Source organism: Somniosus microcephalus, chromosome 2 (genome assembly GCF_052327205.1).
Source record: "Somniosus microcephalus isolate GS21.2 chromosome 2, FLI_Smic_1.0, whole genome shotgun sequence".
Lineage (NCBI taxonomy): Eukaryota > Metazoa > Chordata > Chondrichthyes > Squaliformes > Somniosidae > Somniosus > Somniosus microcephalus.
The window spans coordinates 61,255,114-61,282,012 of NC_140988.1; the positions used below are offsets into that span (position 1 = coordinate 61,255,114).

Consider the following 26,899-nt stretch of genomic DNA (forward strand, 5'->3'; position numbering starts at 1 on the left):
GTAAAGTGCCTAATCAAAAGATGGGGTGCTGTTCTCCAGAGGAATCAAAGTATATGGGGATAGGGCAGGAAAGTGGAGTTGAGGTCAAAGAGCAGCCATGCTCTTATTGAATTGCGGAGCAGGCTCGTGGGGCCGTATGGCCTACCCCTGCTCCTAATTCTTCTGTTCTTATGTTCCTCAAGCTTACATTGAGCTTCATTGGAACAGAGTAGGAGACCAAGGACAGAGAGGTCAGATGGGAGTGGGGCAGAGAATTAAAATGACAGGCGACCGGAAGCTCGGGGTCACATTTGCGGACTGAACAGAGGTGTTCATCTGCGTTTGGTCTCTCAATGTGAGCAACGAATACAGTATACTAAATTGAAAGAACAAGTAAATCTTGCACCATCATCTCTGTTGTCATTTAATCTCTCCTGCCTTCCACCCTATCAGTCTTTCTCTTTTGTTCTTTCCTCCCTTCCCTGCCTCTCTACTTGCTTAAAACCTGTTACATCTCTGTTTCCAGTTCCGACAAAAGGTCATGGACCTGAAACGTTAGCTTTGTTTCTCTCTCCACAAATGCTGCCTGACCTGCTGAGCATTTACAGTATTTTCTGTTTTTATTAAAGAAATGTAATATTGGTGCAATAAGGCAGGTTGATGGGGTAGAGTAGAGAGAACTTTATTCTGCATCAGACTGACTTTGAAGTGCTTGGTGTTGATAGTGGATGCCAGAAACGGGAATAGTTCCATTCCACAGCACAAACTTCCCTCACCTTGATGAGCGCAACAGTTAAAGAAAAAAAAGGAAAAGTTCAATTCTACAGACAAACTGGACATCGTCACCATCACATGACTGGCGGGGAAAGTCACTTAAGCATCTGACTTCTAAAACGTCAGATTAGAGTGTCATCCTTCGTCAGGAGATTGATACCTCCCTTTTGCAACTCATTCTCAACTGCACTTTTAGTCCTTTGACCAGAAAAAGCAACATTAAGAGCAAGTGTACAAGACAAAAGTATGGTGCTGAGTTTCTAAAAGTAGATTCAAGCAGCATCAGATCAGAGTAAAAATTGAAAGGAAGGTTGTAAGGGAGTTTTGTATATTGCACATTGAACCAATAGTAGGTAACATACGATTCTCATTTTCTAAGTCTCCACATACAAATAAAAGTATACTAAAGTAGTATAGGAACTGGCAGTGTGGCGCTGAAGAACTGCACTCTCTTAACGCTCTTTGCCATGCCACAACACTTGCTGTCTGTCCTAAACCATTGAATCAAGAAAATAATGATTTTGTGAAAGCATATAAACTGCTCTAAGAGCTTGGAAATGGTCTTAAATATTAAATAGAATCCTCTGCATCTCGACCCAATCCGCCTTCGATATAAATCCAGCACCTACATGCCAGTCAGTCAAAGTCGTTGGTGGGGAAACTTTGAGACAATAATCTGGGACAAAATTAATTGGCACTTGGAAAAATATGGGCTAATAAATGAAATCCAGCACGGATTTGTTAAAGGCAAACCGTGTTTGACTAACTTGATTGAGTTTTTTGACAAAGTAACGAAGAGGTTTGATGAGGATAGTGCAGTTGATGTTGTGTATATGGACTTTCAAAAGGCATCTGATAAAGTACCACATAATAGACTTGCTAGCAAAATTGAAGCCAATGGTATTAATGAGGCAGTGACTGCATGGATGTGAAATTGGCTAAGGGACAGAAAGCAGAGTGTAGTGGTAAATGATTGTCTTTCAGACTGGAAGGAAGTATGCAGTGGTATCCCCCAGAAGTTGGTGTTGGGACCACTGCTTTTTTGATATATTTAAAAACACTGGTTAGGCCCCAGCTGGAGTATTGTGGCCAATTCTGGGCACCACACTTTAGGAAGAATGTCAAGGCCTTAGAGGGGGTGCAGAGGAGATTTACTAGAATGGTACCAGGTCCGAAAGAATTCAGTTACATGGAGAGACTAGAGAAACTTGAGTTGTTATTCAAAAGTTTATGATTGACTGCACTGATGTTTAATAAAGAAATTCCCAACAAGAAGCAACTTGTTCTCAAGTGTACTGATAGCAACAGGAATGCTACAAACAGGAGGAAAATAACTAAATGTGCATTTTGTTAAAAATGTTTTCCTTCCTCCATGGTGATGTCATTATCCTTATTGTAAGTGGAGGCTGAAAGAATAAGGAAAACAGAATTTTGTTTATTATGCAAAGAAGGTGCTCTGAACGGAGTGAAAACTTCTGGGGATCATTGCTTAATATTTTTAAGGTGAAATTTGATCATTACAAAGTTTCTCTCCTCTTCTGAAGGTGATTATTCGTACTGGGGAACAGTTCAATGGGTATTGGCAATCCTCCTACTCATTAAACGAGCTTATGGGTTCGCAGACTATCTGATCACGAGGAGCTAAACCGGTGCCGGTTCCGGTTCCTGTTCTCATCGAACATTCACACATGCGCATTTTTCCAGCAAGGATCAATCAGAGCAGGTTCCCCAGCTTATTTTCCAAGGGTATACACTACATTCTGATTCCAACTGAAAGCTGGAATTGTCCCTAAATAGTCTTTGTTTAGAAATGCAACATTAAATATCTATCTGTCCATTCAGACAATATCAAAAATGACATTTAATATACAATGAAAGCAAAGTATTTGATTAAGTAATTTTCCTAATGTTATTATGTCTATAGTTCTCAACTTTGATTACAAAATCAGTTGCAAATTTTGCCTTCATCCTATATAGATCATGGAGATGGAGATTAAGATAAATTGAAGCAAATTCAGTGCTAATTAAAATTGCCTGTAGATTAAGAAAGGTATGGGTTAGTTAATGAGTGAGTGCCATGCAAGTTCAGGAGCATTTATGGAGTGTGAGTAAATTTTATTTTTGAATAAGATGATACTGCCAATATACCACTAAAATCACAATCTCATTTGTACAGTTAAAATGAATCCCCTGCAAGAACATTTTAATGATTATGCTCCTTTAAAGCACTTGACTGGTTTTCTAACACAAGCACTCCAAAATGTTTTTAGGTGACTTGCTACACTACATTTGCACCACCTGTTGTGATGCAAAAGCAGTTTAGTGTTGCTGTACATGTTGATTATTCAATAAACAACCTGTGAAATTCAATGTAAAAATTTGCAATCACACCACATAAATTCTGTGAAGTTAAACTTGCATAGCTTAAAGTCAATAGAATATCAAGAAGATTTCCCCATGAAGCGATTAATTTCATTGCAGAGCAGATTTTTAACCAGTACCTGAAAATACCCTTCCTTTGGAGTGCTGGCTTGCCTTGTAAGGCCCAAAGCTGTACCTTTCAGCTTTAATGAAGTAAAAAGGAAAATTTAATTATATTGTAACAATTTACAGCATGCAACTCTCCCATTATATGGTTATAATACAATACAATGTTGCACCTGTTACATTAACAGAAGCCCTTGTAATGATACAGATGTAGTAAGGTGAAATCCCAACAAAACATAAATGTTCATGGTTTTAAATCCCAAATCTTTTTTATACACAATTAATTATGGTCAAGTTTAACTCCAAAAACAGGATTTCAAGGCTTTTTATACTACTGTAGAATAGATAATGGAGAACCAGTGGATGTGGTGTATTTGGACTTTCAGAAGGCTTTCGATAAGGTCCCGCATAAGAGATTAGCGTGCAAAGTTAAAGCACACGGGATGGGGGTAAGGTACTGTCTTGGATAGAGAACTCGTTGGCAGACAGGAAGCAAAGAGTTGGAATAAACGGGTCTTTTTCTGAGTGGCAGGCAGTGACTAGTGGGGTACCGCAGGGATTGGTGCTAGGACCCCAGCTATTCACAATATATATTAATGATCCAGACGAGGGAACTAGATGTAATATCTCCAAGTTTGCAGACGACACAAAGCTGGGTGGGCGTGTGTGCTGTGAGGAGGATGCAGAGAAACTCCAGTATGATTTGGACAGGTTGGGTGATTGGGCAGATGCATGGCAAGTGCAGTATAATGTGGATAAATGCAAGGTTATCCACTTCGGTGGCAAAAACAGGAAGACAGATTATTTGAACGGCAATAGATTGGGAAAAGGGGAAGTGCAATGAGACCTGGGTGTCCTTGTGCACCAGTCGCTGAAGGTAAGCATGCAGGTGCAGCAGGCGGTTAAGTAGGCAAATGGTATGTTGGCCTTCATAGCGAGAGGATTCGAGTACAGGAGCAAGGATGTCTTGTTGCAGTTGTACAGGGCCTTGGTGAGACCACACCTTGAGTATTGTGTGCAGTTTTGGTCGCCTTATCTGAGGAAGGATGTTCTTGCCATGGAGAGAGTGCAGCGAAGATTCACCAGACTGATACCTGGGATGGCAGGAACGTCATATGAGGAGAGATTGGGTCGGTTAGGCTTATATTCGCTAGAGTTTAGAAAAATGAGAGGGGATCTCATTGAAACCTATAAAATTCTAACAGGACTAGACAGACTAGATGCAGGAAGGATGTTCCCGATGGCGGGGGAGTCCAGAACCAGGGGTCACAGTCTAAGGATAAAGGGGTAAGCCATTTAGGACTGAGATGAGGAGGAATTTCTTCACCCAGAGAGTGGTGAACCTGTGGAATTCTCTACCACACAAGGCAGTTGAGGCCAATTCATTAAATATATTCAAGAAGGAGTTAGATATATTTCTTAAGGCTAAAGGGATCAAGGGATATGGGGAGAAAGCAGGGACAGGGTGCTGAATTTGGATGATCAGCCATGATCTCATTAAATGGCGGAACAGGCTCGAGGGGCCGAATGGCCTACTCCTGCTCCTATCTTCTATGTTCTATGTTTCTATGTAACTACATTTCTCAATAAGAGATTTATCTCTGTATTCATCATAAAGTGTTCCACAAATAGCTTTAACCAAAGATAACCAGCTGTTAAAATGTATTCGCCATTATTCCAAACTTCTATTGCCAATATTTAACAAACCAATTTTTAAAATAGGTCATATTGTCAGACCACCAACATGACAGAATGGTGAGGTGTGTGTTTGCAACTGCAGTCCTGTACAAGTTGCAAATCTATTGCAATATGGACATGCCAAGCAGAGAACACATAGTGGACAGGGAGTCTTCAGTAACAGGGTCATTGCCAACCTGCTCTTGTGCATCTCCTTGCAGGCAATCAACAGCAACATTGGGCGAGTCCTGGAAACCAGTTGTCAATTTGCAATTGGTGTAAATGGGAGAAAAGTGAGTATTACCTTCTAAAAGGAAGAAAAAAATCATACCTATACAAATACTAAATTCATTAACCAAATTAACTTTTGAAATCTTACATTAACCCTGAGAACGCCTTTCAACAAAATTAAGCGCAAACTTCAGGAAATATTCTGAAAATAGAAATGCTCCATAGTTCAATATATGTTCCTTTAGTTCTAGTTTACAATTAAATTACAGAATTAATTGCATAGCTATTTTATGGTTGAAAGTAGATGTTTATTTTCAAAGATACCAAGGAGACTTTATACTTGAGACTAAATGCTTGCTGACATTTTTATTTCGAATAAATATTGTGTTAACAGCTGTTGAACCCTATAACAAACATCTGAAAAATATCCTAGGAGCTAATAGAGCCATTTTTGTCTTTTTATTCTGCAAAGTTTGAAAAGCAATTTCTTGAGTCTTCTGCAGGAGCATAAAGTGTATGCGATGGCATGCAGCCATACTGATTTATTTTACTGAGGTCCACATGATGAATCCTGATTTTGGTCGAGTTACTGGGCGAGATGCTTCCTTGTGAAGAAAAATATTGAAGGATGAACAACCCCTATATACTCACTCACACCTCTTGGTTCTCTTATTGTAAAGTAGCAGAAACCCGAGAACAGGCCAATGCACATTCCTTTCATCAGCACAACATTCATGGTGTGATATGGCAGATTAAAGGATTTTGGGGGAAGAAGGACAAGAGAAATAACAATGGAAGTGGGAAACATTTAATTTTGAAGATTAAGCAAAGTCTAGTACCATGGTTTCCTGGGATCCCACAGCACCAGTGGTCCAAAGTTGCAACTGCAGCTGTTCCAGATTTATTGATGGCAGGACCAGCCCATCCAAGCAGAGAGGGAGATCTGACTCAAGGATCTCCATCCAGGTAATAAAATTGATGTTCTTACAAAAGCAGTAGCTCATAATATGGCAAGTATTTTTTATTTATAAAATAGGGGAGAACTTTGAATAAATAGACTTGTTTTGTCTTCTCCCTTAGTTTTACCAGTATAGTGAAAGCATTTTTTTCCTCGGCTCTCTAATTAGTCATCTTGAGATTATTATACGCCACATCATTGCTTATAAAATCTTCCATTTTTCTTCACCAACAGCATGATCACAGCCCCCAGCTGATAACTGACAGCAGAATGAGAGACAGTGTGCTAAACTTATCAAATCAGAAGACAAAAATAAAATTCTAATAATAATGTTCATTAGCAAACAGAAGTGGAACTTAGCCGAAATGTCTCAACTCTAAATAAAACTCCAAATGGATTCTCTTAGAATGGTGTTACACTAGTTAATAGTCATAAGACTGGTACTTATACAAGATTTTACATTTGTATAGTATCTCACAACTAACAGAATGCCACAAGATGCTCAACAATGAGAAAGAGGATAAGAGAAATTAAGGGGCTGGACCAAAAGCAGGATCATGGGGTCAAGTTTTCAAAGACATTTTGTGGGCTGCCTGGCAACTTCTTAAACTTGGTTTAGCATGAGACTGCATGTACCATCTACAAGATGCACTGTAGCAACTCGCTAAGGCTTCTTCGGCAGCACCTCACAAACCTGCGACCTCTACCACTTAGAAGGACAAGGGCAGCAGGTGCATGGGAACACCGTCACCTGCAAGTTCCCCTCCAAGTTACACACCATCCTGGACTTGGAAATATATCGCCATTCCTTCATCGTCGCTGGGTCAAAATCCTGGAACTCCCTCTCTAACAGGACCAGTGGATGTAGTACATTTGGATTTCCAAAAGGCATTCGATAAGGTGCAACATAAAAGGTTATTACACAAGATTAGGGCTCATGCGGTTGGGGGTAATATAGTAGCATGGATAGAGGATTGGTTAATAGACAGAAAACAGAGAGTAGGGATAAACGGATCTTTTTCAGGTTGGCAGGCTGTAACTAGTGCGGTGCCACAAGGATCAGTGTTGGGGCCTCAGCTATTTACAATCTATATTAATGACCTAGATGAAGGGACCGAGTGTAATGCAGCCAAGTTTGCTGATGATACAAAGCTAGGTGGGAGAGTGAGGTGTGAGGAGAACACAAAGGCCTAGAAATTCAGTGCCCTTAGCACCGATTTTGCGGCGCTAGAGGGCCTAGCGCTGCAATTGGCGCCGGTTCCTAAATTGTCTGGCGCCCTTCCGCGGCGGTAGACCGGTAGCGCTGCGCCGGCACCGATGACGTCATCGGTGTGCGCAGCGTCCCGGTTGCCGTGGTAACCCGGCCCCAAGCCGAAATTCAGTTGCGGCCGCCTCGCCAGTGGCAGCCGCAACTAAGACTCCGGCAAACGAGTGTTGCCGGAGTCTGCGCCGGCGCTTTAAGGAGGCGCGGCGGCCGGCCGCTTTCCCGCCGGCCGCCTGCCCGCAGCTCCCTCCCCGGACTTCTCCCCCCCACCCCCCCCCGGAACAGATGCAAGCCCGGCACTTGTCCGAGGTGCCGGGCTCATTTTTGAAGAGATTTGCGCGGGCCGCGGCCGGGTGCAGGCAGCTCCTCCTTAACGGAAGGAGGAGGCCTGCACTTCCCGAGCCTGCCGCACCGCAGCGGGCGCCGCAGCGGCGCAATGCGGCGCGTTGCGCCAGTTTTCAGGCGCTAAAACCCTTCAGTAGCGCCGGCAGCCGTTTGGGCGCGGTGCTGCTGAATTTTTGGCGCGCGCAAAGGGACTTAGCGCCGGCGCTAACTTCCGGCGCTAAAGCCCTGGCGCAGCGCAAACTCAATTTCTAGGCCAAAGAGTCTGCAAAGGGATATAGATAGACTAAGTGAGGGCAGTAAGGTGGCAGATGGAGTATAATGTAGGGAAATGTGAGGTTATTCACTTTAGTAGGAAGAATAGAAAAACAGAATATTTTTTAAATGGTTAGAAACTTTCAAATGTTGGTGTTCAGAGAGATTTGGGTGTCCTCGTGTAAGAAACACAGAAAGCTGGCATGCAGGTACAGCAAGCAATAAGGAAGGCAAATGGCATGTTGGTCTTTATTGCAAGGGGGTTGGAGTATAAGAGTAAGGAAGTCTTGCTACAATTGTACAGGGCCTTGGTGAGACCACACCTGGAGTACTGTGCACAGTTTTGGTCTCCTTATCTAAGGAAGGATATACTTGCCTTGGAGGCAGTGCAACAAAGGTTCACTAGCTTGATCCCTGGGATAAGAGGGCTGTCCTATGATGAAAGATTGTGTAGAATGGGCCTATACTCTCTGGAGTTTAGAAGAATCAGAGGTGATCTCATTGAAACATACAAGATTCTGAAGGGGATTGACACGGTAGATGCTGAGAGGTTGTTTCCCCTGGCTGGAGTGTCTAGAACTAGGGGGCTTAGTCTCAGGATAAGGGATAGGCCATTTAAGACTGACATGAGGATAATTTCTTCACTTAGAGGGTTGTGAATCATTGGAATTCTCTGCCCCAGAGGGCTGTGAAAGCTGAGTCTTTGAGTATATTCAAGGCTGAGATAGATAGATTTTTGGACTCTAGGGGAATCAAGGGATATAGAGATCGGGCGGGAAAGTGGAGTTGAGGTCAATGATCAGCCATGACCTTATTGAATGTCAGAGCAGGCTCGAGGGTCTGTATGGCCTACTCCTGCTCTTATTTCTTATGTAGGACTGTGGGAGTACCTTCACCACAAGGACTGCAGCGGTTCATAAAGGCGGCTCACCATCACCTTCTCAAGGGCAATTAAGGACGGGCAATAAATGCTGGCCTTGCCAGGAATGAATTTAAAAAAATACACCTCCTGGAGGTAGTCACACCATTTGGCTTTAGTATGGTTGGAGATCAGATCGCCTACGAGTTATGCTGTCATCTTCACATTGATTCATTTAGAAACTGCTCCACAGCAACTTGAAAGTTCAGTTAAAGGAGGACTATTTTTGGTTTTTCGGGCAAATACATGTACCTATCAAGCTAATGAATGTCAGTGCTGAGGAATGGAAGCTCTGACAACTACTAAGTACCTCATGATAGGCTATGACAAGATGGACAAATATAGCTTAATCCCAACCTTCAAAAAGCACATTGCAAAATCGTGCAGTAAATTCTATAAATTACTATACTTACTGCATGCATGGCTTGCTACCCATGTACTGCAATTTTGTGTTAAAAAAAAACCAGACAATTAAATGCCAGTTTCTGAGCAATAAAAATCACCTGCCCTATTTATCAGCAGTTTTATGCTGTATTCTCATGAGTACTAGAAACTCAGCTGGAGCCAGCCAAACTTATTTCATACATAGAACCACTAAAGTTGGGGTGGAGGTGGGAGGTCGGGGGGGGGGGGGGAGGTGGCGGAGAGAGCGAGAGAGGAGCCTTCAACTTAATTGTAACGTTTTTTTCAGTAATGAGATGTTAACAGGGGAAATAAAATCCACATAATTTTATAAGACTTAATTTAAACAAAAGTTGTAATATTAATATTGACGAGTTGACTTCCTATAGCATTGCTCAAGTTTAATGATAATTTAATGCAAGGTTTTTCTGTTCAAAATTAAAATCTTGATGCAGTTTCCAGAAGAACATTAAAACTAGTTTAAACTTGCCGTAGAGCAGTATTTAATTCCAGATCCAGTAAAACCAAATTATCAGCTAATCTTGCCGTTGTTTTTTCATGTCAAGCCTTCTACATCTGCACTTCATTTAAAAATGAGAGTCAACAACAAATGACATGATGGCAATCATTTTTCTATTGTTGGGATGGCAACAAAATACATTTTTCTTCACTGAGCTGGGTGTTCATAATTTCTTTCTCCTTCAATACATAACGAAAATAATTAAAACATCAAATTAACAACATTAAAATTTTAGTAATGTTCCCAGTTATGTGTTATAATCTGACTCACATCTCTTTACTTCTACTAGGGCAAATTAATTTTAAATGGGCATCCGATGATTTGTGCTTTTTTTTTTAAATAAACACAAACCGCAATAGCTTTTACATTCTGTAACAAAAACAAAAAAATCTGGAAAGCTTTAAAATTTCAGTTAAATTATATTCATCTTTAGGAAGGTAGTTTCCAGGGCGAGACAAACTAAAAATGCCACATTGTTCATTTTTCCTGGCTTCCTTGAAAACATCTTGAAAACCAAAGTCAATTTTTCTTACTAGAATATAACAAAATCCAGAGAAAGGTCATTCATCCCATCAAGCTTGCTTGATTTAGAGTCTATGTATAATTATTTTATTGTGGACTTTCATCATATTGTTCCCTCCCATGCTGCATATTGCTCAAAGTCATCTTAAAAAGGCTGCCAATGTGTGTCACATCATATTGTTAATCTCCACAAGACCCTTACCGCTTCCTGTACTTTAAAAGTCACTCTTGGTCCTGTTCCTGTTCCAGATACAGGTTGTTCTGGAATTTGGACTTCACCAAGGTCTTCTGTCTCACCAACTCTAGAACTGAAGAAAAACTCATGTGAACACAGTATACATGTGCAATAATGCGGTGTAAAGATAAATTACTTTATTCTAATTGAAAATACTTCAAAATAATTATTAGAATCGTGAATTTCACACAAATCAATACACATGCATTAATTCACCACAACTTCATTACTGGACAGGTCATAACAAAATTGACTTTTCCATTTTAAACAGAGGATATTTCAAACTGAAACCAGGTCCAAACTCTCCACACAACCGTGTTATGTAACACTAAGCATTAGAACTTTTACATGGATCATTCTAAAATATAGGCCTTGAAATTACAGTATGTAATATTAGCATATGAATGTTGGTATGAGATTCCTTTCTTTATTTTAATAGATACATTAATCAGTTATTATTTCAAGGCTGTAATCTAATAAAGTTTGATTGATTTTCCAAAACAAGCTTTACAGTTATTGATAGATTATTACTGACCTATTGACGATTATCATTATGTTGTGAAGTGACTCGTTTGAGGGCCACTCACACAGACCGACTATAAAGCAACCGTAAATTTTTGTTTAAATATAGAATTTATTTTTTCTTTTCTTTACTCAACACTTTCTTTCTCTCCCTAATATTTCAGATCTGGCAGGTTGTGAAATCAAGGCAACACAGAGACATGGAACAGCATATCTGCAGTGGACATTTGTAGGTGTACATAGGTAACATCTGTCTATGACTGAACCACACTGTTCATAACCTTGGTGTCATATTTGACCTTGAAATAAGCTTCCGACCACATATCCGTGGCATAGCTAAGACCATCTATTTCCACCTCTAACATCGCCTGTCTCCACCCTTGCCTCAGCTCATCCGCTGCTGAAACCCTCATCCATGCATTTGTTACCTCTAGGCTTTACTATTCCAATGCACTCCTGGCTGGCCTCCCACATTGAGGTCTTCCAAAACTCAGCTGCCCGTGTCCCAACTCGCACCAAGTCCTGTTCACCCATCACCCACCCCTGTGCTCGTTGACCTACATTGGCCCCCGGTTAAGCAACACCTCGATTTCAAAATTTTCATCCTTGTTTTCAATGCCCTCCATGTAATCTCCTTCAGTCCCACAACCCTTCGAGTTATCTGTGCTCCTCTAATTCTGCCCTCTTGAGCATCCCTGATTATAATCGCTTAACCATTGGTGGCCATGCCTTCTGTTGCCTAGGCCCTAAGCTCTGGAATTCCCTGCCTAAACCTCCCCACCTCTCTTGCCTCCTCTAAGACACTCCTTAAAACCTACCTCTGACCAAGCTTTTGGTTACCTGCCCTAATTTCTCCTTATATGGCTCGGTGTCAAATTTTTTGTCTTATAATACTCCTGTGAAGCGCCTTGGGATATTTTACTACGTTAAAGGTGCTATATAAATACAAGTTGTTGTTGTAGGTGTGCCACAAGTTATCCCTGGCTATATTATCAGTATCATTCAATTAATAAGTGATCAGTGCAATTGGTTTGGTGAAATTACTTATTTTTAAGCACAGTCCTTTAAATAAATATACAATATTTCACACTTGTAAAATAATATTTCTCTAAGTACAGATAAAGTGTCAACTTAGTTCAGCTGGTAGCACCCTCGCCTCCCAGTCAGAAGGAGGTGACAACAAGACCCCACTCCAAAACTTGAGTACGAAATCTTCAAAGCAGTAGTTCATTGCCAATAGTGTTGTCCTTCGAATGAGATGTTTAACAGATGCCCTGTCTGGCTGTTCTGTGGTTCAAGTGGACAAAAACAACCCAAGGCATAATTTGAAAAACAGGGACATATCCCAGTTACAATAGCAAAATACTGCGGATGCTGGAAATCTGAAATAACAACAGAAAACGCTGGAAAAACTCAGCAGGTCAGGCAGCATCCGTGGAGAGAGAAACAGAATTAACGTTTCAGGTCGAAGACCTTTCATCAGAACTGGAAAAAAGCAGGAAATGGAACAGATTTTAAAGCAAGTTTAGGGGCTGGGAAATGGGGGAGGGGATGAAAGAACAAAAGGGAAGGTCTGTGATAGGATGGAAGGCAGGAGAAGTAAAGAGGCATTAAGAGATATTCAAGGCAAGAGGAGATGGTAATGGGACAGGTTAAGAAACAAAGGATGGCTCTCGATGAGGTGTGAATTGCGCTGGCAGAATGAAAGACAGCTGCCATGTGGGAGGGAAGAAAAAAAGGCACAAACAAAAAAAGTGTGGATAAAAAATATATATAGATGATAGGGGCCGAGGTTATGATTTGAAATTGTTGAACTCTATGTTGAATCCAGAGGGCTGTAAAGTGCCTAATCAAAAGATGAGGTGCTGTTCCTCGACATATCCCAGTTTCCTGGCCAACATTCTTTCTTTAACCATATCAACAAAAGCAGATTAATTGTTAATTCATCACATTGCTGTTTGCTGGGCCATGCCATGCGCAAAGCGGCTACTCTGCTTGCCTGCACAACAACAACGATTGTACTTCAAAACGTAAATCATTGGATGTGATACAAGGTGCTACATAAAAGCCACTGTCTTTCTTAATATCACAAGAGTACAAAAACCATCATTTTCACAGTAAAAATACTTCACCTGGTCCTTTCCAGTCTTCTCAAAGGTGGTCTTCCAGAGGCTGAGATACTTTTTGATCTGTTGTAGCTGGGCTTATAGCCTAGACCCCACTTATCTTTAAGAGACGCTGCCTGTACAAACCATAAATTTTCTTAAATGTTGGAAATGCAACAAAATAAAAAATACACTCAACACTGTATGAAGCCAAGCTTTAGTATTATAATCGCTCTATTTATGAACAAATTTTGTTCCACAATTTGACCATTTATATTAAGCAGTATTGTTAACTCAATCTAAAACAATTTAATTATTTGCTTTTTAATGTTAATGCCACTGTTCTTAGTTAAGTTGAAATCTTGAAAGGATATTGGAGAGGGAGGGGAATGATCCAGTCGTTGTGGTCCATGTTGGGACATAGGAAAGAATAGGCAAGAGTTCCTGTTTGGCGAGTATCAGGAGCTAGGAGCTAAATTAAAGAACAGGACCTCAAAGGTTATAATCTCTGGATTATTACCCGAGTCACGTGCAAATTGGCGTAGGGATAAGCAGATTAGGGAGGTGAACACATCAGGCACTGCAGGTAAAGAGAAAACTAAAAGATGCAAAGTAATTAAACCAAGAGAGAGAAATAAGAAATGTACGAGTAAAACATCAGAGCGGAAGGACAAGTTAGGGTGTGTAGCCCAAATAAGCATTCTTTATACACACGCACAGAGTATAAAAAACAAATTGAATGACTGCAGGCGCAAATTCAACTGGAGGGTATGACATGGTAGCCATTACTGAGATGGTTAGGACTGGGAACTAAATATACCAGGTTATAAGGTCTACAGAAAAGATAGGAAAAATGGTAGAGGGGGAGGAATAACCTGAAATCACTTCAATCTTCAATGGTAAGAGAGGATATAACAAAAGGTAAGCAGACAGTGGAGTCTTTATGGGTAGATTTAAGAAATAGAAAAGGATTTAAGACTGTAGTGGGAGTTGCGTATAGGCCCCCTAGTAACAGCTGTGAAGTGTTAGATTGTATAATGCAGAGATTAGACAGGCAGGTAGCAAAGACACAGTGGTTTTAATGGGGGATTTTAACTTTCATATACATTGGGATAAGCAGACTAGCTCATGTCAGCAAGGTAGTGAATTTCTTGAGTGTGTTCAGGATAGTTTTCTGCAACAATATGTCCTAGAAAAAACAAGGAGGCAGACCATATTAGATTTAGTAATGAGCAATCAGCCAGGTTTAGTTAATAGCCTAATGTTGCGTGAACATTTATCTAATAGCAATCATAATATGATCGAGTTCAACGTAGTGTGTGATGGGGAGAAATGCGAAACAGCTACTAAGATTCTAGATTTAGGTAAGGCTGACTTCAATGCAATGAGACAGTCCACAGTAAACTGGGCAAATCTGGTAATGGATAAAACGACAGAAGATGATGATCAGTGGGAGGGGTTCAAAAAAGAATTTAATGTGATACAGAACCAGTTTATACCCCTAAGAGGCAAGAGTTCTACTTGCCAAAAAAAACAGCCATGGAAGACAAAAGAGGTAAGGGACAACATAAAGCTAAAAGATAAAGCATACAAAAATGCAAAAAATAGCACAGATCCTGGCGACTGGGAGAGATACAAAGAACAGCAGAAGGTAACAAAACAAATAGTAAGACCTACAAAAAGGGAGTATGAAGAGAAACTTGCAAGGGATATAAAAATCAACATACCAATTTTTCACAATTATATTCGGAAAAAGAGGGTGGTCAGGAGCAATGTGGACCCCTTGAAAACTGATAACGGTGATATTGTAAATGATAATAAAGGAATGGTGGACATATTGAATAATTACTTTATGTCGACATCCAAAGGAAACTAATATTGAATCAGAGATGGGGATTCACCAAAATTAACGTAAGCAAAATAGCAGTAATGAAGAAAATAATGGCACTAAAGAGTGACAAATCCCCAGGACCAGATGGCTTCCATCCCAGAGATTTAAAGGAAGTAGGTGAGAATATTGCATATGTCCTAACTATAATCTTCCAAAGTTCTCTCAATTCGGCAACCATTCCTTTAAAATTGCACATGTCACTCCACTATTTAAGACAGGTAAGAAAGGAAAACCAGGGAATTATAGACCAGTTAGCCTAACATCTGTTGTTGGGAAATTACTATAGTCTATAATTAAGGATAAAGTGACTGAACACCTTGAAAAGTTTCAGCTGATCAGAGCGAGCCAGCATGGATTTGTAAAGGATAGTTCATGCCTGATGAACCTGATTGAATTCTTTGAAGAGGTGACTAAACTAGTGTCTATGGATGTTATTTACATGTACTTCCAGAAGGCATTTGATAAAGTCAAAGCTCATGGAATTGAAAGCAAATTATTGACCTGGTTAGGAAATTGGCTGAGTGGCAGGAGATAGAAAGTAGGGATAATGGGCAGGTACTCAAATTGGCAGGATGTGACTTGTGGTGTCCCAGAGGGATCTGTGTTGGGGCCTCAACTATTCATTATTTTTATTAACGACTTAGATGATGGGACAGAAAGCCACTTATCCAAGTTAGCCGATGACGCAGATAGGTGGCATTGTAAGCAGTGTAGATGGAAGCATAAAATTACAAAGAGACGTTAGTAGATTAAGCAAATGCTAAACTGTGGCAAATGAATTTTAATGTAGACAAATGTGAGGTAATCTTTCGACCTAAAAAGGATAGAACAGAGTACTTTCTAAATGGTGAAAGAGACTTGGGTGTCTATGTGCATCGATTAAAATGTCATGGATAGGTACAGAAAATAATCAAAGACTAATGGAATGCTGGCCTTTATATCTAGAGGACAAGAATACAAGAAGGGAGAAGTTATGCTACAGCTATACAAAGCCCTAGTTAGACTACACCTGGAGTACTGCGAGAAGGTCTTGGCATCACACCTTAGGAAGAATATATTGAGGGAGTGAGTGTTGATTTACCAGAATGATACCTGGGCTCCAAGGGTTAAATTACGAGGAAAGATTACACAAACTAGGGTTGTATTCCCTGGAATTTAGATGGAGTGATTTGATCAAAGTTTTCAAGATATTATGGGGAACTGATAGAGAGAAACTATTTCTGCTGGTTGGGGAGTCTAGGATTAGGTGGCATAGTCTAAAAAATGGTGCCAGCCCTTTCAGGAGTGAAGTTAGGAAACACTTCTAGATACAAAGGGTGGTAGAGGCTTGGAACTCTCTTCCACAAATGGCAATTGATACTAGGTCATTTGTTAATTTTAAATCTAAGATTGATAGATTTTTGTTAACCAATGGTATCAAGCGATATGGGGTAAAGGCATGTTTATGGAGTTAAGTCACAGATCAGCCACATACATTATGTAGAGACCTAGGAACACTCCTGCATTTAGTGACAGTTTCACATGGGAGAACACCATCTCTCATCCTCTTCTCTGAGGTTCAATTTCTTTTTTGCATATGGATTTTGCCATTAACTCCTCTGACATTTCTTTCTAAGCCTCCCTGTTCGAGTCCCTCCAGTCTGACTCCTGCCCATTTTACATAACTGAGTCAGCTTTGCATGGTTCCATTCATACCTATCTGGACAAAGCAGGCGCATCTGCAGCAATAGTTTCCCTACCCTCCCTGCCTCCCACTATTGCCTCCAGAGTCCCCCAAGGATTTATCCTTCACCCTTACTCAGTTGCATGCTAATCCTCGATTACAACATATGCATGCTGACACACAGTTCTACTTTCCACCACTTCTGTAGATCCCATGACTACTTCCGTGCTGGGAGATTGTCTATCCAAAATCAAGTCTCAGATAAGTCACAACTTCCTGCAGCCGAACACTGGGAAGACTGGAGCCAACATTTGATGCGGGCCATAAATTTTGCTTCCTTGCCACTGATGCCATCCTCTCCCTGGTGATCCCTGATGACTTGAGCAGGCTGAATAAAATCATGTTCAATCTTCGAGATGTTATACACCACACTCTGTCCATCACCAAGACTGCTTATTTCCACCTCCGGAATATTGCTCAGCCACACTCCTACCTCAGATCCCCTGCTGCTGAAACTCTTACCTATACTTTTTTTTTTACCTCCATACTGTACCATTGCAATTTCCCTTGCTAGACTTACATCATCCACCCTTTCTAAGCTCCAACTTGTTTAAAGTGCAACTGTCTGCACTTTGTCCCGCACTGACTGATCTACAATGATTTCCTGCCCTCTAAGAAATCTGACTTAAAATCTGTGTCCTTGGCTTCAAATCTCTCCATGGCTTCAATCCTCCCTAGCTCTGCAACCTCCTCCAACCATATATTCCGCCAGCCAACACCCTTCAGTCCACTGACTCTGGTGTTTCCTGCATCACCCCCTCCCTTCGCCCCAACATTAGTGGTAGAGTTTCCAATTGCCTCAGCCATACTCTCTGGAACTCCCTTCCTACAGCCTATACTGCTGTAGTCAACGGAGCACTCATCCCACAAATTGAGTATATCAGTTGTTACTACAGTGCAGCAGCGTATCACTTAAACATCAACCCTGCATTTGAAACTTACCTTCTGGCAGTCAAGTGATGCCTCGGTGAAGTGTGAAATCCAGGCAACTGAACCAAAATTTGGAAGATTGAGGAATATTGGAGGGGGTGGGGGTAGAGAAACCCTTTTCCAAGTAGTTTGATAGTGAACTACTATAATTTATACATAGAATTAGCCAGGATAGAGCCAGCTTTCTCCTCAATTGTTCACAATAACTTTTATTCATGGATTAACAAATCACAAACGAATGATTAGTAATTCCTGATTCAAACACCGCAGGCTGGGATATTAATTACAACACCATTCTCATTGATTCCAATTCTTCCAAGATTCAAACGAGATCTGTTTTTTAAAACTCATGAAGACACTAATACAACACACAGGGGAATTTATAATGGGGAACAAAGAAATGGCAGACCAATTAAATACATACTTTGGTTCTGTGTTCACAAAGGAGGACACAAATAACCTCCCAAAGATGTCAGGAACATAGGTTCTAATGAGAGGGAGGAACTGATAGAAATCAGTATTTGTAGGGAAATGGTGTTAGGGAAATTGACGGGATTGAAGGCCCATAAATCCCTAGGGCCTGATAATCGACATCCTAGGGTACTTAAGGAAGTGGCCCTAGAAATAGTAGATGCATTGCTGGTCATCTTCCAAAAGTCGATAGACTCTGGAACAGTTCCCATGGATTGGAGGGTAGCTAATGTTACCCCACTATTCAAAAAAGGTGGTAGAGAGAAAACGGGGAATTACAGACCGGTAAGCCTGACATCGGTAGTGGGGAAAATGCTAGAGTCCATTATAAAAGATGTAATAGCAGAGCACTTGGAAAACAGTGACAGGATCAGACAAAGTCAACATGGATTTACAAAAGGTAAATCGTGCTCGACTAATCTACTGGAATTTTTTGAGGTTGTAACTCGTAAAATAGATAAGGGAGAACCAGTGGATGTGGTGTATTTGGACTTTCAAAAGGCTTTCGATAAGGTCCCACATAAGAGATTAGTGTGTAAAGTTAAGGCACATGGGTTTGGGGGCAAGGTATTGACTTGGATAGAGAACTGGTTGGCAGACAGGAAGCAAAGAGTTGGAATAAACGGGTCTTTTTCCGAGTAGCAAGCAGTGACTAGTGGGGTACCACAGGGATCGATCCTTGGACCCCAGCTATTCACAATATATATTAATGATCTGGACGAGGGAACTAGATGTAATATCTCCAAATTTGCAGACGACACAAAGCTGGGTGGGCGTGTGTGCTGTGAGGAGGATGCCGAGAAACTCCAGTATGATTTGGACAGGTTGGGTGATTGGGCAGAAGCATGGCAGATGCAATATAACGTGGATAAATGCAAGGTTATCCACTTTGGTGTCAAAAACAGGAAGGCAGATTATTATCTGAATGGCAATAGATTGGGAGAAGGGGAAGTGCAACGAGACCTGGGCGTCCTTGTGCACCTGTCGCTGAAGGTAAGCATGCAGGTGCAGCAGGCGGTTAAGAAGGCAAATGGTATGTTGGCCTTCGTAGCGAGAGGGTTTGAGTACAGGAACAAAGATGTCTTGCTGCAGTTGTACAGGGCCTTGGTGAGACCACACCTTGAGTATTGTGTGCAGTTTTGGTCGCCTTATCTGAGGAAGGATGTTCTTGCCATGGAAGGAGTGCAGCGAAGATTCACCAGGCTGATACCTGGGATGGCAGGAATGACGTATGAGGAGAGATTGGGTCGATTGGGCTTGTACTCGCTGGAGTTTAGAAGAATGAGAGGGGATCTCATTGAAACTTATAAAATTCTAACAGGACTAGACAGACTAGATGCTGGAAGGATGTTCCCGATGGTCGGGGAATCCAGAACCAGGGGTCACAGTCTAAGGATAAGGGGTAAGCCATTTAGGACAGAGATGAGGAGGAATTTTTTCACCCAGAGAGTGGTGAACCCGTGGAATTCTCTTCCAAAGAAGGCAGTAGAGGCCAATTCATTAAATGTATTCAAGAAGGAGTTGGATATATTTCTTAAGGCTAAAGGGATCAAGGGATATGGAGAGAAGGCAGGAACAGTGTACTGAATTTGGATGATCAGCCATGATCTCATTGAATGGCGGAGCAGGCTCGAGGGGCCGAATGGCCTACTCCTGTTCCTATCTTCCATGTTTCTATGTTTCAATCTCAAAGATTGTAATATAATCGTCACTCCTGATCATAAGGCTGATTATGACTTACAAATATTTCCTCCAGTGAGGTACATTGAGAATTTTAAAAAGGGAGACTAGTCTTTCAAAACAACACCCTATTGACCAATACATATTCTTTCTAAAATATAGTACCTTCACGTATGTAGAAACTTTTGTTCCCTGCAGTTTTCTGTTTCAGAGAAATTGTACAAATACTGTTCAGTTCACTATCAGCTGTCATCCCCTTTCCTCACTCAGAGGCATTTTCAGTCCCTAAGCTAATTGCTCAGTATACCAGTAGGTTTCGAATACATCTTACTACTTATCATGGTCCCTTAACAATACTGAAGTCTCTGTTGTGGTTTAGATTTTAAAGAGGTCTCCCAATGATAATTCTGCATGGCCAATAGAGGTTTCCTTTTAAAAACACTCCATTTTTGCAAGTTCTTATTTTCTTCTCCCTGTTACTTATGTTGCACACTATTAATGAATGGGTTCCTAAGCCTCTGCCAATAATATTCTTGAACTCATCCTTCAATTTGCTTTATTTTAAGAAAATGCATTGCACCAGGGACTGAACATCTGTGACGCTAAGTTCTCAGCAGGGACTCTCAAGTTTTCAGCATGCTCCATTCCATTTCCTATATGACTGATCTAATCTACACAATTATGACACCATCAAGTTGCAATTCTATGCTCCCAGTCATAGAAACATAGAAGATAGGAGTAGGCTATTCGGCCCCTCGAGCCTGTTCTGCCATTTAATGAGATCATGGCTGATCATCCAAATTCAGTACCCTGTCCCTGCTTTCTTCCCATATCCCTTGATCCCTTTAGCCTTAAGAAAAATATCTAACTGCTTTTTGAATATATTTAATGAATTGGCCTCAACTGCCTTGTGTGGTAGAGAATTCCACAGGTTCACCACTCTCTGGGTGAAGAAATTCCTCCTCATCTCAGTCCTAAATGGCTTACCCCTTATCCTTAGACTGTGACCCCTAATTCTGGACTCCCCCGCCATCAGGATCATCCTTCCTGCATCTAGACTGTCTAGTCCTGTTAGAATTTTATAAGTTTCAATGAGATCCCCTCTCATTCTTCTAAACTATAGTGAATATATAAGCCTAATCGACCCAATCTCTCCTCATACGTCATTCCTGCCATCTCGGATATCAGTCTGGTGAATCTTCGCTGCACTCTCTCCATGGCAAGAGCATCCTTCCTCAGATAAGGTGACCAAAACTGCACACAAATAGAAACAGAAGATAGGAGCAGGAGTAAACGATGTCCCGATGACTCAGTGATCACTGGCCCTGTTGATTTGACCAATATCAATTACAAGGACACAATTATAACAGATTTATCTGCTCAGCAGTTGCCCCACCCCATCCTCAAACTACAAAATTTACTTCTCAATTTCTTTGGCAGTAATGAAATGTATTATTTTCTGTGCCTTGATTTCTCACTTTCCTTTCACATCATCAAGGCACCTGAAAATTCCTGAATGAATATGTTCTTCCTTCAGATATCTAGAGTCTCTTTTGCCTCAAAGTGTTGGGCATTCTTTTGAATGGGAGACTTCCCATATTTTGCATTAGAAAATTGGGCAAAGCTACAGGTAACTAAGTAAACAGAGCCCTAGCACTGTATTGTATAGAGGACCCTATAGAGGCTTTCAACTGTGAATACCTAGAACAAGTTCCTCCTTAATAATCTTGGTAGCAGCTCACATAGGAGTTGTAACAGAATCCTTCCATTATCGGACTAGCAGAAATATCTATTAAGCAAATAGTGGCATATTTGCTTATTCCTGGACATTCTTATGGTTCAACCCCCAGCTAAGAAACAATTCTAGTATTATATTCATGAAAAGTGATATGCGGTGAAGTAACTTCTGAATGAGAATCATTTCCTTATTATTTTGACATCAGATAAGGTGTTTACAGTTCTGGAATTATAGCTACCAGCCTCAGCCAATTCCAGCAGAGTAGAGGGCCTTTATGATTCAGGCAGTGCTAGAGTTCCTTCATATTCGGGCGAGTACAGAGACTGAAACCTTATCGGATTACCATTTTATGGCTAAAGGGTGTAGCAGTGCGACAGTTGTGTCTTCCATAGGTGACATCGGCAAACATAACAGAGTCCACAGGTCATTGAATCACAGTGCTGGAGGATACATGGTGCAACACAATGCCACAACAAGAATACCAAATATATAACTTTTGTAATCATATGGTTTTCTTTACAAACACAGAAAATCAAAATTTATCCAACACATTTCCAGAAAGACCATGCTACTTTTGAAGGAAAAAAAAATTGTGAATTTGCATCAGCAAATAATTTGCTCACCCTCATACTGGATCGGCGTAGTTTTTTCCGAACATCTCGGCGGATGTCATTAACAGCAACAGATTCTAACTGCTGATAACGCTGAATCTCTTGGTTTATTGTTCCTTCACTTGCACCAAGTTTTCTATAAAAATTCAAATGTTTTATTAATTCAGCTGTTTTGGACAACCTTTAAATTCTATGCTGTTTACTCAGTTCTTCAAGACAACCTCTGTGCTCTACATCATTCTAAGTATATGTGTTTACTTAAAGAAGTTCACCAGATCCTATTTGAAATTTGAATTTGCCTAGTAGTTAACCGTCTAATTTGCCAAGTTGGTAGAGCAGCTAAATCTAATTTCAAAAAGAATTTTATCGTAGCTGTATAGTCAAAATGAAAATGCATGAATAAAAAGTGATGGGAGAAACTCTGGATTGTTCAATGGCAATTTTATCATTCATATATGTTGAAGCAAAAGCTTGGATGATTTGTTTTTAAATTCAGAAAAGGAACAAAAATAAAAATATCACATTGGAATTAAAAAAACCTCATCCTTACTGATGACATGCCAGTCATTTTAGTATCAAAAATTCATTTTGTATGATGTGTATAACTTTTTTCTAACCTACTAAAATCTTTAATACAACACAGAAGAGCACAAAAAACGTGTGTGGGGGGGGGGTGCGTTTGAGCAGGGAATTTTCCTAATTCGTTGCCTGGACGGCCATCTGATGGAGCAGATTGCCCACTAGGGTTGCCAACTCTGGTTTGACGCATTCCTGGAGATTTGATCATGTGACATTTGATCACAAGGCAGTCGATCACGTGACAGCTCATGTGATGCTTAATTACCTGAAACTTGAACACGTGGCATTTTCCCACAATGAACAGCAAGTTATAAAAATAATAAAACGAAAACCAAATCTGCCTATGATTACAAATTAACCTCTGCCCCTATTCTTTTTTTTCCCATTTTTTTTTCCCTCTCCCACATGGCAGCTGGCTTTCATTCTGCCAGAGCCATTTACACTTCACCTAGAGCTATCTTTTGTTTCTTAACTTGTCCCATTACCATCTGCTTTTGCCTTGCACCATCTCTTAGTGTCTCTTAACCTCTCCTGCCTTCCATCCTATCACAGACCTTCCCTTTTGTTCTTTCCTTCCCTCCCCGCTTTCCCTGCCCCTGCACTTGCTTAAAAACCTGTTCGATCTCCAGCCTTTTCCAGTTCTGACAAAGGGTTATCGACCTGAAATGTTAACTCTGTTTCTCTCTCCACAGATGCTCTATGACCTGGTGGGTATTTACAGCATTTTCTGTTTTTATTTCAGATTTCTAGCATCCGTAGTATTTTGCTTTTGGAAAACCAAATCTAATTCAATTCAGACTCCCACACCCCACCGCTGATACCCAGCTTCAGGGAGGTGAGGCGCAGTCCTCGGAGAAGCACCAAAGCTGCCTGACCCCTGTAATAAAACACATCATACAACAACGTACATCACAGGCCGACACGAGCTCTCCCTCCCTACAGTTGGTGTTGCTCTCTCTCTGCCAGTTTTTTTCTCTCCCCCTCACTTTGTGTTTCTCTCGCCTTCCCTCCCCCAGTTTCTGTTTCTCTCTCTCTCTCCCTCTTCTTCCCCCATTTTGTGTTTCTCTTTCTCTCCCCCAGTAACTCGCTCAGGACTCGCAGTTTCCAGGCAATTTGGCCCCAATGCCATCATCCTCACAGTCGGCAATGAAGCGGTGCATTCCGAATAGCGGGGTGACCAGCAGGGCTCGGACAACGCAGTTTGGTTGCAAGGCACGGCAGCCGGGATACTGTGTCTGCGAACTGCACATATAAGGATTGTTTTTCCCAAGTCACTAGCAGCAGTGCTCGGGAGACCAATTGCCTATTCTGGTAGACTCCCGCCGAAAACAGTAGGGTTGGGAACCCTATAATGCCCACCCATTGTCAAAACCTCCCGATTAATCAAGTAGGTTCTACAATGGAAAGGTGATCTGCTCCAGCAGGTTACAGCTCAGAAGGCGAAACTGAAAATGATCCTTTAGCATTGCTTATAGTAAGTTTTAAAAAAATGTTTATAAGGGACAATTTCCAGATTGGGCAAGGAGGTCCAAGGAGCAAAGAGTGGCACTGGTTTAGAAACTTTGGGCTCACAGCCCCATATGTTCCATCCATCAATTTAAATGGGCATGTGAGCCTGTGATTTTCCAACCAGCAGCACTTGCTACAAGTGCCACAACTCACCATTAATTAGCCCTTTAACTTAAACATAAACAAAAACTATAATAAGTGTGCCAGCAGTACAGTTTGTCAGTATCTGCCAGTTTATGCATACACACAGCTTTTCCATTTAAACAAAACACAGAACTGTAAACTTTACCTGATTAAATTTATATTTCTAGGTTTTCTTCAAATAACAAAACAGATACTGCTGGAAACCGAGAACAAACATTGGAGCAGCTGGGCTGTCCAAATGCTATTGATACATCCTGAGCCTGCAGGTTCTGCCTTTTAGCTAACAGTGACAGCTTTGCATAAAAATATTGGCCTAGAAATTGGCCTGAGGCGCCCAAGTGCCGCAAAGTTCGCTTGTGCGCTGGAATTTGCGCCGCGATCGCCGCAAATTCAGTTGAAGTGCCCCTAGAGGGAGACGGGGCGCGGCTCGAGGCGCTCCGCGTCCCTCTTAGGGCGCTGAAACTGAATATCGCAGCGCAACGTGCCGCAGCGCACAGCACGCTGCGCTCCTGCAGGCCTTCCTCCCACTGTTAAGGGGGAGGGGCCTGCAACAGCGCGATCCCCGCTCGCGAGTGCCGGCAAATGAGCCCGGCACCAAGGAGAAGTGCCGGGCTCTCGGAAAACAGCCGGCAATGCCGCGGGGGGGGGGGGGTTAGGAGGCCGGGGACGGAAATGATGGCAGGCGGCCGCCCCGCACCTCCACCTTAACTTGCGCCGCTGCCGGCACAGTAAGGCCTCGTGAAGCGGGTAGCGAACGGCGCAACTGCGGCGTTTGCTACCAAATATCGCGAACGGGGCGCTGCGCACACTGATGACGTCATCGGTGGCGGCGCAGCGCAAATGGCTAAGGCCACCATTAGCGCCCCTGCTGAATATCGCGGGAGGCGCAGCCAGTGGCGCTACAGCCACGGACTGCCTCTTTAGGCGCTAAGAGGTGGCGCTACTCACCCAATTTTTCCCCCATTAAGATTAAGTCTTCAAGTAAAAATTGCAATTAAGGTAATAAACACCAATTCAGTGGGTAAGTTTAATCACAGTATTGCAAAATATGCATTTTTTATGTTTATATTTTGTTAAATAATTTTGTATTGGACATTAGCAGCAGCAGCAGCGGCGGCGGCAGTGTGGATTTGGGACGAGTGGTAAGGCGGCGGCAGCGATAGAGAGTGCTCGAGGCGCAGGTAGGCCCCACAGCAGCAGCAGCGGCAGAGTGGACCTGGGAGGCGCGGCGAAGCGAGGCGGCGATAAAAAGAGAGCCCGAGGCACAGGTAGGCCCCACAGCAACAGCAGCAGCAGCGGCAGAGCAGACCTGGAAGGAGTGGCGGCGGTACCAACTCAGCACCGGCAGAATTTTCAAAGTGTGATGTCAGAAGTCAAAAGTGATGTCGGCACAAGGGGAGGGAGCTGATTGAGGCCAGTGTCGGGAGCGGAGAGAACGGCGGTACAAGGCTTACCAATCTCTCAGACCAGCGGCGGCGTTCCGGAGCCACGTCACGATTCAAAAAGTGACGCGGGCAAGAGGAAGCAGCTGATTGGGTGAGTACGGCCAGGTGAGTATTTATACTACTCTATATAGTTTGACAGTTAAGATTAATAATTTATAAAATTTAGAAGGTCTTTATTTTTGTGGGTATAGTTTCTAAGGACCCTGTTGTGTATCGGGAAGTGCGAGTAACCAAGGGCCCTGGGGTATATCATTTAATTGTAGTGTAATTAGTGGTATTTAATTAATTTAAATCAAGTCAAGGGTTAGTCATGGCAGGACAGCTTGGCCCCGTGGCATGCTCCTCCTGCGCTATGTGGGAAATCAGGGACACTTCCTGTGTCCCTGATGACCATGTGTGCGGGAAGTGTATCTTGCTGCAGCTACTGACAGACCGCATTGCGGTGCTGGAGCTGCGAATGGATATATACTGGAGCATTCGCGATGCTGAGGACATCGTGGATATCACGTTTAATCAGTTGGTCACACTGCAGGTAAAGGCTGCACAGGCAGGAAGGGAATGGGTGACCTCCAGGCAGAGTAGTAGGTGCAGGGGTCCCCTGTGGCCATCCCGCTCTCAAACAGATACACCAATTTGGATATTGTTGAGGGAGATGGCTTATCGGGGGAAGGTAGCAGCAGCCAACTTCTTGGCACCGTGGGTGGTTCTGCTGCACAAGACGGGAGGAAAAAGAGCAGGAGAGCTATAGTGATAGGGGATTCTACTGCAAGGGGAATAAGATAGGCGTTTCTGCGTTCGCAAATGAGACTCCAGGATGGTATGCTGCCTCCCTGGTGCAAGGGTCAAGGATGTCTCAGAGCGGCTGCAGGGCATTCTGGAGGGGGAGGGTGAACAGCCAGTTGTCGTGCTGCATATAGATACCAACGATATAGGTAAAAACCGGGATGAGGTCCTAAAAGCTGAATATAGGGGGTTAGGAGGTAAAT

At 42.1% G+C, this 26,899-nt stretch overlaps 1 protein-coding gene across 10 annotated transcripts in view; it reads right to left on the reverse strand.

Annotated features, from left to right (window-relative positions):
- The window catches only part of bltp1 (bridge-like lipid transfer protein family member 1), a 567,108-nt gene that overhangs the window by 112,885 nt on the left and 427,324 nt on the right, over positions 1 to 26,899 (reverse strand). For 8 of the 10 annotated variants that reach the window (XM_086009749.1, XM_086009753.1, XM_086009784.1 and 5 more), the window contains 4 exons: positions 22,249 to 22,372; positions 13,220 to 13,329; positions 10,533 to 10,638; positions 3,255 to 3,317 (listed from right to left, as the gene is read on the reverse strand). In XM_086009749.1, coding sequence (XP_085865875.1) covers positions 3,255 to 3,317; positions 10,533 to 10,638; positions 13,220 to 13,329; positions 22,249 to 22,372 — 403 coding nt within the window. The remainder of the gene's footprint in view (positions 1 to 3,254; positions 3,318 to 10,532; positions 10,639 to 13,219; positions 13,330 to 22,248; positions 22,373 to 26,899) is intronic. The other 2 variants (XM_086009761.1, XM_086009756.1) reach the window with 1 other exon arrangement.